The following is a 15,202-nucleotide window of genomic DNA, read 5'->3' on the forward strand; positions in this document are numbered from 1 at the left end:
GTTATACTGTGATACTGTGAAATCTAACATTAGCTGAGAGAGGTTAAATTCAGAATGTTGTACAAACATAACATCGTGCCCAAAGGAAGAATCCATGAGGAATCTATGGTGTACAAACCCTGAGAGCCCTGAGTCACCCAAGAGTCCCTGCTGCTTTTCTTCATTTTGTCTGCAAAGAGACAAACTGTTTTCTTATTTCCTGGGTTTTGAACTTTTAAATCATCTACATCTGAGATAGCCAGAATGGACTATGAACTTTATTTACGTATTATTGTAGATACTGCTTTAGGTTAGACGGTGTAGCAGGTGAGACTTAATTGGAGTTTGATTAGAGGTGGGCAGCTGCCAAGGGGTGCCTGTGAATAATTGGTGCTTGTGCCCACCTGCCTGAGGGCATCTGGGAATGCTTAGTGTTTGATCAGAAGCTCCCAGGTGCACGATAAGGGTAACGGATAACACACCTGTAGGCCCCTTTGTTTATGAAACAGAGCAGGGATAGGAATGTATTGAATGTGTTGACATCCTGAAATGACCGTGAAAAACCCTCAAGCTCTCATTTGACCGTTAATGGACCTGAGGGAGATGAAGACTGGGAAGGCTATTGCTGGGCACGGGGTGTGCAACCCCATGAGTGGGCTGTGCGCATGAGCAGTAGGGTGAGAAGTTACATAACATGATTGAGAAATATGGAAGGGGCTTTGGCCCTAAGACCCAACCTCCTGTGATTGTCCTGGCTCGACGTCACAGGACGCGGGACCCTTCAAAAACTTGAAGATCACTACTTGACATGGCCTGCCGCCTCTCCAATCCAATGAGACAAGATCTGGTCGTGCAGAGGCACCTGCCTGGATGGGTAACTTACAGAGTTGTGCCTTGCTTTGGGGATTTGTGCCTTGCAGTGCTACGGCACAGCCTTGTCAGCCTTTTATATTAAATAAAGCTGTATCTGTTGGCACCTGTGGTATGTGTAATTAATTAATTCCTCATTGAAAAGAGCTCAGTGAAACAGATGGATAGCATTAGCAGCCAATGGAATTGTATAGAAGGGGTGCATTGTGGTACTTAAATTTTTTTTTCACAGATCTTAAAGTAGTAAAAATATAAATTGTCATAGTTTGGGCTGGGTGCCCTCTGCTACAGGGGTGTTTCCTGTGTCCAGAAGTCCAGCCCAGTGGGTGGACACAGGAAATTAGGTTATTTCCTACCATGATCCCTTGCACCACTATAAGTTTTACGGCAGGGTCTGGCACTTCCTCTTTCCTTCCTCTCCGCCACCTGGTAACTGGGGGAGAGATCTCCCGGCCATGGGTCTGGCTAGGCCCAAGGCCACGGGGGGATGGGCAGTCTCAGATCTGGCCAGCTGAGACTAGCCTAGCAGTGGGGGGGGAAGGAGGAGCCCTGGGGGTTTGGGTGCACCCTCAGGTGAGGATGGGATCTCTCTGGGTCTGTTTCGGGGTTTCCTCTTGTCACTGTGTTTCTAATTCTTTGCACGCACTCACTGTTCTATTTAAACTTTCCATCACTTTTGCAATCCGTTTGTCTGAGTCGTTATTTCTGCGCGTGGTGGGGAGGGGGTCTGCCCCAACCCATTACATAAATATATCACTATTGGGTGTAAAAAGGGAAATAATGATGATTCTAAACAAACCCATTTGAAGAGAGAAGGGACTAAAACTAGTTGTACCACAACAACCTCTCTCTCTTTTCACTTCCCTGGGCTGGGAGATACTAACTTGCTTCTGCCTGGCCTTGGCTGCACTGCTTTAGTTGTGACTGGTATTAACTTCTCTGCTTCTGTCTCTTGTCCCTTTTGTACAGGGTGGTAGGAGGAAGGCAGGGAGGGAGAAGCTAGCAGCTTCCCCTGGTCCTTGGCCAGGGGGGTTCTTGTGCTGTTTATTAATTGTAAATATCTGTAAATATTGTATATTTTGTATATATTCATTGCATTCCATTGTAGATTGTAGTTTTGCTTGTAAATACAGCTTTGATTTATTTCCAAATGAGTTAGTCTGGCAGATTTAATGTTGGGGGGGGGTGGTGGTGGTGGTGTGAATTTCAACCCACCACAAATGTGTTTAAACAAGAAATGTAAGAAATTACTTACCTTCTGCATATCTGGACTTATATCTGAAAAAAAAATATATATATTTCACCATAAATGAATAATCAGGTAAGTGTCAATCTACACACATTTTAATGCTACACTAATATCACCATTATAGAAAGTATTATATAGAAGTATTATAGAATCATCAAGGTTGGAAAAGACCTTAAAGATCATCAAGTCCAATGAATTCCCAAATGGGGTTTAAATGCAGCAGCAACTGAACAAACAGACTCCCGGGTCTCTGATAAAACAGAAACTGCATGAGCTTTATCACGGTTCCAGTTGAGGTCCTGACTTTGCAACACTGATATGATACGAGCAACTACTCACAATGACCAAGACTGTGCTCAGTTGCCAGGATGTTTACAGGACCAAAATCCCAGTGTGGAAATAAGGACATTAGATTTAAGCACCAACATTTTGCTTTCTTTGCACACCTGTCTAACCTGTTTAGGGAAAGTTATAGGGGAAAGGCATCCATCTTCACTTCTACAAAATACAGAAGCACTGGGCCAACAAACAGTAGACAAAGTAACTTACCGTTTGACTTCAAAACTTTATGGACTCTAGATGAGGGTTCTGAAAAATATAACAATGTGTTTGAGCACTTCAGCACCCACAGAAAGACAGAGGTATCTTGACCAACTTTTTGTAATATGGGTACCAATTTTAAGCTTCTGAGACCATGCAAGGAAGACAGATTTTCATTTCTTCATCACCCAGTTTTCTCATTAAAAAGGAATTTGTCGAAGTGTCAAACCTACAGCTACCTACCCCCCAAAGAACATCCATGTTTCTTAATGCAATAGCAGCTGCCTTCCATACAAGAAGCCACATGTTAAGTTTTATCTCATGTTAAGATTTCTGCTTTCAAAAGACTTGGTCACCTCTGTTATTGCTCTGTGTTGTAGGAGCTTTTGTACTAGAAATATGCATAAGGTACCAACAACTTAGCAGGACTTCAAAATTTTAAGTAGCTGAATGTTACATAGGAGACCACTTGACCAGTATTTTTCAGAAGCAGTACCAATGCACCTCAAATAAAGGAAGATGCTTGATAGTTTTTCAGATACAAATGCTGGTGTATGATAAATCATTAAATCAATGAACACTGTTAGATCATTCCCAGTATATAATGTTACACACTCCAAATTGGAAAGGTACTTAAGCAGCTGAAGAGGGGAACACAGTAACTACAATAAAGTCACCCAGCTACACAGATATTTGTAGTGGGTTCAAGAAGAAACTAAATTATGTATGTATGTTTGAGCTAGGAGAAAAAACCCAAACAACCAAAGTCAACAATGCCACCTCTCAAATCTCTGCTACTCATAAGGCAGACATTACACTAAGATAGTAAGCATGCTTTGAAAAAACAAGCCTCTTATGATCAGCATGGAACTATTTCTGAGACAGTAATTACTGGGGGAGGAGGGAAGAAATGACAGATGTCAACAACGTGTCTGCATCATTTCATATGTATTCTTTGATCCATTAGAAAATACCTGCTGTTCTTTATGCACCCACCGCTAGGAATGTCTGTCCACAAAATTAAGTGTAAACAGTGGGTTAAAATAATAAATCATACAACAAATGGTTAATAAACTGCTCCACCCACAGCTGAGAGATACTGTGCCACATTAAATTTGCATGGAGTGCAGATTAAAGACCAATTCTATATGCCCAGCCTCATCCAACCCTTAACAGCCCTTCTGTCATTTTGGTGCTAAAAGGGTTTATTCACCTGATTTCCTTCTCACTCTGTGAGGAGTAGTGCCTTCTTTAGGCTGGTATGATGATTTCATTTCTCCCTCAGGGCTATAGTGGAAGCCTGGGTGATCTGTGGAATAAGCAGAGGCACAAGGAATAAGCCTCAGCAGCTTTCCTCAGAGGCAGTACCGTCATTCCCTATGACTGATAATGGTGGCACATCAGAGAGACATACACGTTGAAGCAACACAAGATACACTGCTGTAGGGCAGCCGTTAACCACTCAGGCACAGAAACACTTCGTCCATATAGTTGTGCCTTGCTCCCAAGGCTAACCCAGTGACATATATCCTCTGTCATTGTGTATGTTTGCCAGTTTCTCAGTCAGAGCATCCCTGACCAGTTCTCTACAACTAAACAAAGTAACAAGTCTGCTTTACTCCATACTTCCTCATCACGTATACAGTAGGATTGTTCTCATTTCCCTACACAGCTAGGGGTCACTGGCAACATGAAGAACTAATGGCAGCTTGCACTAGCAAAGACAGCAAGCAGAAGATGCAAGAGCAGGTACTGTGAGGGTAGAACTGCACTCAGAGCACAGACAGCAGCATCGCATATGCTTTCTAATGCTGGCTCCTGGGACACACAGAGGTGAACTTTTCAGACATAAGCACAAGCCTTGCTATCCTCCAGCAGCAGGTTTGCCATCAGAAAGAAGTCATAACACTGCTACATACTTCTTCAAGCTGCATTCGTTTATTGTCAGCCCTTCAGTGGGTACTAGCCAGAAGGAGTTTATGCTACAACACAGGAAAGATCAAACATTTAGTCAGCATAGAGTAAGCAAAAGAGAGTGGCTAGTGTTTACAGAAGGTCTTATCTGCCGCCTCTTTGCTCATCATCAGACACAACTTTCTGGTAGCAGATCAGTCAGCCCAGTGTCTACAGAGCTCCACAGGATCTGCACCCAGTTTTGTTTTTCTCTAGCAAGGTTATTATTCAAGGAACATAAGCCTGTCCTTCTTACATCTCAGATGAAATCAACAGTTAAACCCATCTTTTGAAGATGGTTTTACTATATTTTTAAAAACAAAAGTGGAAAAGCTCCAACTTACGTATGGCATCCATTTCTAGAATTGCCTGCTTGGCCTGAAAAAATAACAGATTAAAAAAATAAGTATAAGGACAAACTACATTGTGTATTACAGATGGAGTGAGCTTAGATATAAACAAAAGCAGTTTAAAATTTTGAACTAATAAATATGGCTGGCAGCATTATTTTCTGTCTTTCTGTGTGGGTTGGACATGTTACATATGTGAAGAAGAATTTGGCTGGCAGGAGCTTATCAGAGCTTATCTTCAGATCTTCCCACAGAAACCTGTTGTTTACTGCATCCAGCAGCTCTGCCTCACATGCCCACCTCCTTTCTGGCAGCAAAAGGGTAGGAACATACATGTAAAGCAGCCACTGGTGTAAAGAATATCTGGAAGATAGAGAGGTGGCACATCTGACCACAAAAGCTACTTTAGCTTCAGAGACAGAGGCTGTGCTGAGCTGAGATCATGCTGTATATGCTGGGTCTCCTCCACAGAGAATCAAGCCCCGCTAATCATTGGTATGTGTTTCCATACGTGCTGTGATCAGCACAAACCTGGCACCAGTATCCAGGAATCACTCTTTTTTTTGGTGATTCACAGAGCGTTTCCTCCCTAAAAACCAAATAGGTTAACTCTATTACTGTTTTTCAACTCTGAAGTTGGTGGTGCAGAAAACAATCACCACCTTTGCCTCCTTGAAGAGTTTACTTGAGGAACTGCTATTAAAAAAAATAAATAATAATCATTTGGTGTGAATAAGACTGAACCAGAATAAAAAGTGTCTCATGATTGCTTAAAATTTACCACTTTTTTTGTTTGTTCGTTTTTTAAATTTCAGGAATAATCTTGACATTTTATCAAGCATGTCAGGTAATAAGTGAGAAAATAAACTAAAGTAAAATATCCCAGGTAACTGGTTTGCCTGTCTCTACAGGTGCAGTTCGGTAATATTCCACCAGGTGTCACATGTGGACTACAAGCAAATCTTTCAAAGGCTAAGCAGAGAGGTCGCACAACTCCCAACTACCATTTAAAAAGAAAAGAAGAAGAAGAAAAAAAAAGAGTGCAGACAACCTCAAAGAATTGAATTATTTGGTTAGACTTCTCTTCTCTCAGGTGAAATTATTTCTTTGAGCAGAAAATGGCATTATATTTTTGGTTACGTGGGATTTTTTCCACAGATTAAAAAAACTAAACAAATTAAAAAAAAAATATCCATTAGGAAGTAAGAAAAAAGTCTTGATATAAAAGCTGAAATAATTCTGTAGTACTTCGTTTTTACAACCTAGTAAAGCGCAGTGAGTATTTACATTGTAAGTATGGATACTAGCATAAACATTATACCTCCAATAAACTCTGTCAACAAAGAGAATTAACAATAGCACCTGCTAGGGCTTTTTTTCTCCCATAATTTTATATTCATTGAACTGTTGAAAATGAGAGTTAATACAGCACTGTGTACACCAGTCACAGGCAACATCTTTTTTTGGCCATTACAGCAAAAAATCCAGGGTGGGGGAAAAGATCAGGAAAATTGACCAGAGGAGCTAATGCTGGGGAAAAAAAAAAACCAAAAACAAAAACAAAAAAAAAATCAGAAAGGCAAAAAAAAAAGGTCAGTGAAAAAAAGAATTAAGAAGAAATCCTGTTTCCACATGAGTCAGCAGCTGCTGTATCATAGGAAGAGTTAATTAGGGTTAACACCCTTTGAGAGATGCAATGCGTTACACGGGGAAATACCACATGGAGCTCTAAGACTGGTTTTCATAAATAAAAGGACTAGGTTTTCCTACTTCAAGACATTACAGCTATGAATATGATGTCAATGCCTCTTTTCTTCTGCCATAAAGCTTGCTAGCTATCTCACCAAAAAGGGCCCAGATGTCCCAACTAAGAATGGGGGTGTGTATTTGCAAAGTAAAGTGTGCACTTCCAGTGGTTTCAGTGCTATGATATGTAACCAAGAGAGATTAACATTAGCTCGGTAATGTCTACACATGCTGCAATTAGTGGCACCTCAGTGTTGTGCTGACAGGCAGTATCCAGCTAAGGTACGTTCTCATAGTCAAGCTTTCTGATGCTGCATCTCTGCTACTCATGTCCTGCTGGACAAATCCTAGTATGGACAGCAATGCTGCTAAGCCAGTTAAATTCTTCTACTCCTGTACCAAGCCCTGTAGATGCTTATTGTGGAATTTTTCCATTAGTTTGGAGGAACATTAAAAAGACATAAGGAAATGTGTTAATTAACCTCCTGGAATCTAAGCTTTCTCCAAATTGCCATGCATCTTTGCAGCTGACATGATTACTTTTACATAAGTACACATACATAGGGGTGTTTTTAAAAAACAATTACCTTGGCAGGGATTTTAGCAGGATGATTTTCTAGAATTAACCTCTTCAAGTGAAGAATCCAAATACGTTTTTCTTGCTGTGATTTTGCCTGATAAAAACATTGTAACAACATGAGAAAATGCAGTACTGGGCTGTGCCTGCATAGGAATAGTATACAGTCATCAGCCAGGTTAGCCATCAGGCAGGAGGTCTTTGTCATACCTGGACAGTGTGTTGCATTTTGGGATTTTTGTAGTGGAAGACGCTAAAGCTAAGTGGTTCCTTTGGTATTACTTCAACAAGCATCAGGTTCCCACACTGTAACAAAGATAGGCAACAATGTGAATCATGAAGAAGCTCTGGGGAGACCCAGAGATGGTAACATTCCCATCTGCTCTCTGACTGACATACCAGTATGTGAGCTTTGTATACAAACATTTCATCTCTCTTCTTCGTAATTAGCAGCAGCTTGTCAAAGAGGAACAATGTGCGCTCATTTTTGGCTCGCTGAATGCGAAATGTTCCCTCTAACACCAGCTCCCCATAACTTGTGAGGTCTGGCCCTTTCCAGTTAGTGAGCAAACTCTGTATCTCCTGCAAGAGAGTAAAGAACAACCAACATTTGTTTCAGAGATCTTACCGAAAGGAAGACTCCAATAACCTGCTAAGGCCATTCCCACTTTCCTATATGAAGTTCAACATCCAAGAGTGCAATGTCACCATAGACTACTACTGAGGTTGCTGGGTTATGGCAACATCCTAGCCAGGTGCTTGGAGGCCTACTGCAAAGCCCAGACTATAACATGTTCTTCTGAGTACTGGGTACTGCCTCTGTGTGGACCCAACAAAGATCCCTGAGCTCCCTAGGGCAGCCTATACTGAAAGAGCTCAACCACATATCCTCAGATTTGCAGAGACAGAAAATGGTCTACAATTCAATTATTAGTCTCTCTCATGCCATCCATATCCCTAAAGAATTCCTCTTAACATTTCCCTTTCACCCTGAGTATCTTCCTGTGGTTGTGTGGTCCCTCACTGAATGAAATGTAATGCCATATCTGTGTCCTGTAGACACACTGCAGATGCTTTTGTGCGGTGTTCAGATTGAAGAGCTGCTTCTTGAAAGGCTAAAGGCCAAATGATCATTCAAAGATAAAAATTTATGTGTATTTTTAACTCCAAAGCAGCACACTTTGGATTATACACAAGATTGTTACTTAAAAAAATAAATAAAAAACCAGCATAACACATTTGAAAAGTTGCATGTTATCGGAACTCTCCAGGAGCTTGTAAGTCAAGATACAGCACAAAGTCTGCCAATGTTGAGGGAGACTGCAGGAGCTGCTGTCACATTAGTTGCAGCATTACAGATCAAATGGCAGTGTGAAGAACCACAGAAGAGCTATTCTCATGGATGAAGAAACAGATATCTTTTTTCAAAGTCTGACCATGAACATAAACATTTTCTACAAGCCCATTAACTTCTCAGCTGAGCTTAATAATTACATTTTTCTCAGAATGCTTTTTTTTTTCCATTAAAAAACCCCAACAAACCTCACTTTTTTTACAAAACCATTTAACTTTATTGCCAGATTTATAGCAGACTGTTGTTAAAAGTGTTTGCCATGCATTTTCAGCAATGTGTGGCAAAGGTTACACTCCTGAAGGCAAGACATTATCAAATATCACCTTATTCTCCCTACATGTAAAGAACAACAATGAAGGGAAAAAAAAAAGCCCACAAAAATTGAGGGCAAATAACTTGCCTTTATGGTAAGAACAACAAAAGGGACAAAGAATAACATTCTATTTCTGGAATGATACAAGCCTATTGCTCCCTTTTGTAAACTAAAAAAATTCCCTTGATTTTCTTAAAGCAATATAAACACTGCTGATGAAAATGTCCTATAAAACCATGCTTCATTGGGAACTTTGAGACAGAAAAAAAGACCTGTAAAAAGTCTAAAAAAAGGCTTGCTCTCCCTGCCAAAAAGTTACTCAGGATGCAGCTTTGGGTTTTGCCTCAAAAATTCTACATTCGAAGCAAAGTTAACATTTTTGTAACTATAATGTTTCAAGTTTTATGCTTTCCACAAGCAACTGACAATGAGTCTTCAAAAGCCCATGAGGAAAATACTTAAACAAGATGCAGCACAAGAAACGCCTCGAAACAAAATGTATCAGCACAAAGGGAAGAAATCGGAAACCACAGAATTTCTTTTCAAAGCAATGCCCTAGGGTTGTACAATTGAGGGAAAGTAAGGAGGAAAAGTTATCTTAAGTTCCATATTACTGCAAAATACATGCTTTACAGGACACTACTTGTAGGGTAGATGTCACAGATTTTCCTGCAGCAGCTATGACCATGATTTTGAAGATCAAACAGACACAGGCATACTCAACAGACATTAAAAGACAAACTAAGAAATATTAATGGCATATATATTGACAAAAACAGCTCACAAACATCCATAAAATCTCTTGTGGAACTCACTTGGAGCCTGATAGCATGTTCATGTTTCCTCTTCATGTCATTTATATGCCATGCCACTCTCTGCATTGTATCTATAGCATCTAGAACCACGTCATAGCCCTCAGTGTCCTTGTCAAGGTGATTTTCTATTTCCTGTGACAGAGGAGAAAAAAGAGCCCTGTTATTTCTAAATAATTTTTCCCAGTCCAATGCAATACTATGTTTTCATCTGTCCTATTTTGTGTTTGCATTGTGATGAATCAAATGCAATGTTCCTTCCTTTGTAAACGTGGCGCTTGGTGCCATGGTTTAGTCATGAGGTCTGTGGTGACAGGTTGGACTTGATGATCTTTGAGGTCTCTTCCAACCTTGGTGATTCTGTGATTCTGTGTGTGATTCTGTAACTATCGCTTCTTGTTACCAATTTGTTTAACACAAGATAACTAACAAAGCCAAGACTTTATGGTCAGCTTAGGAGTGACCATACTGGCAGCAGCTGATGTGAGTGGAGAGGCACAGAAAGCAAGCACAGCATGCCTCTTCAGACAGCATTTTAATGGATTTCTTAAAATGCAGAACATATCTACATGCTTACAAAACCCTGATGGAATTACACTAGGCATTATTTTACAGTTGGAAAGCACAAAAGCATCAGACATCTTAAATAAGGATCAGTGTCTTTACACTTCACTAGAACATAGCTCTCTAATAGGAAGCATATGTGGAAAACGTTAACAATAAAGGAGGAATTTCTGAAACTTACTTAACTCAGTTCACTGAATAGGGAAAGAGTTCCCACTTCCTTAGTCATTCATCTCCACAAAACTTTTACCAATCAGGGTGTTTATATGTGTTTAGTCCTTCTTTCAACCACCCCCAACATTGCAACACATGGGAAAAATGCCATTCTTCATTGGAATAACAAATTTGTGTACAAACATGTTTAGTCATGACAAGAATCTTCCACACAGTTTCAGAATTACATACTTTTTTTTTTAAAAAAAAACAACAAACCAAAACCTGATTATTTGGTTGCACAGATTGATGCAAATGTGTCTAAACCAATTACCACTAATACCCTACTGCAAATATATGCATACACTGTGAAATGACAAAGATATAGTCTCCATATGCAGAAATCAAATACCCTCAAAAGAAAGAGCATCAAAAGAAACCCAGAAGCTTTCTATCCTCCAAACCTTGCACCAGAGGCAGAATGCACAGAAGCCCTAAATTAAACGTATTTCTATATGGTGCTTACGTGCAAGAGCAGGTGGTACTTGAGGATGCGCTGGACAGGTTTCAAGAGATAGGAGCCCAGGGGCAGAGAATGCTGCAGCACTTCTTGCCGCTCTCTGAAGAACTTGCCCAGTGCCTTGTTCCTCATGCATTCTGTCAACACAGCCACTGACCTGGAAATAGCAATACATAGCTTTAAGACACATTGTCTCCATAAGTCTGCAGGCAAGGTCAAGAATTGTTTCTTTATTCCCTTGTAAAAGGGGGCAGCAGGTTCCTAATCTGATCACTGTGGCTTTGTTGTGATGGCATTTTTTTCTTTTTTTTAAGTTATATTGTAAATTCAGTTCTGCTTTCCTTTGACATGCAACCATTCTGCCATGCTGGGAATCACACATTTGGAGCGAAGCAGAGTAAGAACATAATTTTCTAAAGGTCAATAATAACTATGAAAGATAAAAGGAGTTAAATTCAGGTGAGTAATTTTAAATTCAGAAAAAAAGGTAAATTCCTTGAACCTTCCCCTCCCAATTGGAGAGCAGAAAGAGTACAGATTTATTTGCATAGCCTGTAACTTGCATTGCATAAGCAGGTGAAGGGACAAGCAGAGCAGAGCAGAGCAGAATAGAACAGAACAGAACAGAACAGAACAGAACAGAACAGAATAGAATAGAATAGAATAGAATAGAGCAGAGCAGAGCAGAGGTGAGCAGAGCAGAGCAGAGCAGAACAGAAGCCCGGCATTCCTACCTTGGGTAGTTGGTGCAGTACTGTGTGTATATGTGGAAATCTTCACTCTGCACAGAAAGGAAACATTTACATATATTATATTTTGTCAAACTAGCAGCTAACAAATGTGCAACACAAAGATTTTTTGACATCAAGACAATGTCTCCTCCAGTTCCTAATCAATGAATAGTCCCTGCACTACCAGAGACCTATTAATTGAATCTATTTTTTCTTTTTGGAGATTTTCCTTTACTCAAAGGAAAAAAAACAACAAACCAAACAAGGAAACCTACACAGAGATAAAGCAAGCTGCTTTGCAACAGCCTCCAAGGTCCTTTTTAACAATCTGCGTCTCTTGAAAAAAATATATCCAAACAAACAAAAAAACCCACCACTACACACACCCCCTTCAAACACCTGACTCGCTCATACCTTGTGTTGTGTGTGATAAAGCACATACCTGAGTACTAGCAGAATTAGGTTTGCAGGGTATGTTCAGTGTGTGATTTTCAAGCTATTATAAATACTTTCACATCTGAGCAGAGTTTAAGAGTGCAAATCAGAAGCCACAAAAGTGGCTTCTTTTGTTCTTAAAATAAATTATGACTCTGAACACTGGAAGTTATTACCCCAGCAAGTTGCAACTAGATTTAGATGGGTTTCCACACTTGCCTGTCACAGTGAAATTGCCCACACTTAAAGCTGACAAGCTTCTCAGAGCAAAGGCTTGAGTTTCATTCCTTTTCCTCCTTGGCCTAAGGAGGAAATCATCTTAATAATTATCACCCTAGTTCTATGCAAGAACAGGCTTCCAGAAACATTCCCTTGTGCTTTGAGTTTACATCTGCCTACCAGCTTCTATCCCCAAACCACAATTTCTGCTGTCCTAAAGGCTGAGGAAGCACTGCAGAATGCAAAGTGCTTCTAAAATATTTTTTTTCTTTCCTGAGCTGTAGACTGCATTGCTCTTGTAGTAAACAAGACCCCAGTTTCCACACCAAGCATCTTCAGAACAGACTCTGGCATTCGGCAGCACAATAGGCACCCTCCACAAGGGGTAGTCACTGGTGAATGGGGAGACCAAATATCTGCCTTCACAGAAGGCAACAATGCTGCGAGAAGCAACACCACATGGGGAGAGGGCCGATGCAGGCCGTGGCTTTTGTTTCTCATTGTTGGTTTTATGTTGTGTTTCTTTTTTTAAACCATCAGAAAGAGACAGCTCTGGCAGTACCCTTCCCCCATTTTCAACAGCACAACTCCTGTTCCCCTATCAGAGGGCTAAAGCAGGTTGTGCCATTCATTTCTCCACTGAGCAGTGACTCATAAGGACCCTGTACAAAATAACATGACTCCACATGAGTATAAGTCACTGTAATTCAATATTTCTTACTGGATTTCAGTATTAAACATTCTGGAATAAAAAAAAATAAAAAATCAAGTATTTAGAATCATAGAATCAACCAGGTTGGAAGAGACCTCCAAGATCATCCAGTCCAACCTATCCCCCAGTCCTATCCAATCAAGCAGACCATGGCACTAAGTGCTTCATCCAGGCTTTTCTTGAAGATCTCCAGGGACAGCAACTCCTCCACCCCTCTGGGCAGCCCATTCCAATGGCAAATCACTCTTTCTGTGAAGAACTTCCTGATATCCAGCCTGAATTTAGCTTGGTCTTTCATGTCTGGACTAATTTTGCTGTCACAGCTGGTTTTACAGCAGTGTACCCATGCCTATGTCCACAGTGAGAGGCAGCAAACATCTATGATAGCCTGTTCATGCCCATGCTTGGGACCTCCAGCTGCAGCATATACTAATAGAAAGCTTTTGGTTTGGGTTGGGGTTTTTTTGGTAGTATATTCCCAGGGCTAAAATTAAAGAATAATACAATTCACAGAATTACTTCATAAGCAAACTGTAGAATATTTTGTGCCAGTTTAAAAAATAAAAATAAACAGAGTCACATGATTGTTCTGCTTTTCAAACAAAACGGGATTATCAGTTGAGAAATTTTCACAAGCGGAAGCATATCAGCAAAACACACAAGGTCAAACGTTTCAGGGTTTCAGAGTGGACTGAGTACACACACCCCACAAAATCAAAAGCAACTCTGAAATCCCCAGAGGCCTTTTCACACTGTTCCCCTTTGGCTTTTGTTTTGCATGGTTTTGGGGCAGGGGGATGTGGGGTGTGGTCTGTTGATTCTTTTGGGGTTTTAACACAAGGTCAAAACCATTTTCAAGGGGATTTTTAGTTTTAAAAGAATGTTAGTCTAGCTATTAAATGGAATAACTTGTATTTAAAAAAAAAGAGAAGTAATTCCTTATGTACATGACACTTCTAAAAGCTTTCAGAACAGTTTCACAATAATTTCTGCTTTCTGAACAGACAAGACTCCAAATTTCATACCTCACATGTGTACATGCTTCATTGCATCACAACTCACTTAATCAAACAATACCACCAGAGAGCATTCACTTGTACCAAGCCATTCATGCACATTGCCAGTAGAAAGTTAATTACATATATCTTGCCTCCAGAATTAGATTTTTGATATGCATTCAAGCTTATGACAGTGATACGAATTAACATCATACATCCTGATGAGGCATCATCAAGATTCATGTGTACCCATTAGGAGAATGGCCAAGAGAGCCACTTCTAAGAGAGGCTCTTCCCAAGCCCGAGTAGGAAATTTGCACATCTCAGGACAGAAGTTCTCCCATTGTCTGCCTGGTTAACCAGCACCTCTGCGTAGTCAAAGAAGGGACCTTTAGTTCAAATGCCCAGTTGGTCTTCTCTGATTCACATCAGCCTCCCCAAAGAAAGCATTGTGTTACTGGGAGCATAGCAGGGCACAAGCTGTGCAGGCTAAAGCAAATACTGTGAACATTGCTCAGAAGCAACAGAAAACCCAGGACATATTAAATGTACTTCTATCAATATTTTCACACAGCAAATGAGACATCAGCTATACTCAGCAGTAGTTCTTTAGTTAATCTTAAAATTATTGAGCTTGAAAGTTGTTTTGATCACCTCAACTGTCTTCAAACCAGATTAAAGATGCTCCAGATCTCAGCTATACTTGGCTTGCCCCTTGCTGCTGAATCCACTGCGCATCTCCTCCACAGGAAGTGCCAGACATGTGGCTACATCACTCATCTTGTCTCAGCTCTTGGTGCACAGTGCATTTTTACAACCATAAAAAGCACTTTAAAAGAAAATGGAGACTAAGAAAATGAGCTGAGTCAGGGTGTAGACTGAAGCCAATTGCCTGGATCACCTCATTAATGAGATGTTAGATTAGAGCAATTCTCCCTTTCCCCTTGGTTAAGCTGTTGGTATGTCTTTCAGAAAACATATGTCCTGAATTTCTGGGGTGCTGAGTGAGGAAAACAACGTGCCATAATTAAGCTCTCACTCACTTAAATGTAAATATGTAGAATACTGAAGTCAATCTTCTAATTAACATTTCCATTATTGCTATGAAAATGAATGAGTTTGCAAGA

At 40.3% G+C, this 15,202-nt stretch overlaps 1 protein-coding gene across 4 annotated transcripts in view; it reads right to left on the reverse strand.

Moving 5' to 3' along the window:
* Window positions 1–15,202, reverse strand: part of PLEKHG1 (pleckstrin homology and RhoGEF domain containing G1) — a 153,165-nt gene that overhangs the window by 19,483 nt on the left and 118,480 nt on the right. For all 4 annotated transcript variants that reach the window (XM_068151899.1, XM_068151888.1, XM_068151881.1 and 1 more), the window contains 10 exons: window positions 11,715–11,761; window positions 10,987–11,137; window positions 9,747–9,878; window positions 7,664–7,846; window positions 7,475–7,570; window positions 7,275–7,361; window positions 4,936–4,969; window positions 3,852–3,947; window positions 2,648–2,686; window positions 2,105–2,127 (listed from right to left, as the gene is read on the reverse strand). In XM_068151899.1, coding sequence (XP_068008000.1) covers window positions 2,105–2,127; window positions 2,648–2,686; window positions 3,852–3,947; window positions 4,936–4,969; window positions 7,275–7,361; window positions 7,475–7,570; window positions 7,664–7,846; window positions 9,747–9,878; window positions 10,987–11,137; window positions 11,715–11,761 — 888 coding nt within the window. The remainder of the gene's footprint in view (window positions 1–2,104; window positions 2,128–2,647; window positions 2,687–3,851; window positions 3,948–4,935; window positions 4,970–7,274; window positions 7,362–7,474; window positions 7,571–7,663; window positions 7,847–9,746; window positions 9,879–10,986; window positions 11,138–11,714; window positions 11,762–15,202) is intronic.

Source organism: Melanerpes formicivorus, unplaced genomic scaffold, assembly GCF_026170545.1.
Source record: "Melanerpes formicivorus ecotype bairdi unplaced genomic scaffold, bMelFor1.0.p_v2 SCAF_2, whole genome shotgun sequence".
NCBI classification, from domain to species: Eukaryota; Metazoa; Chordata; class Aves; order Piciformes; family Picidae; genus Melanerpes; species Melanerpes formicivorus.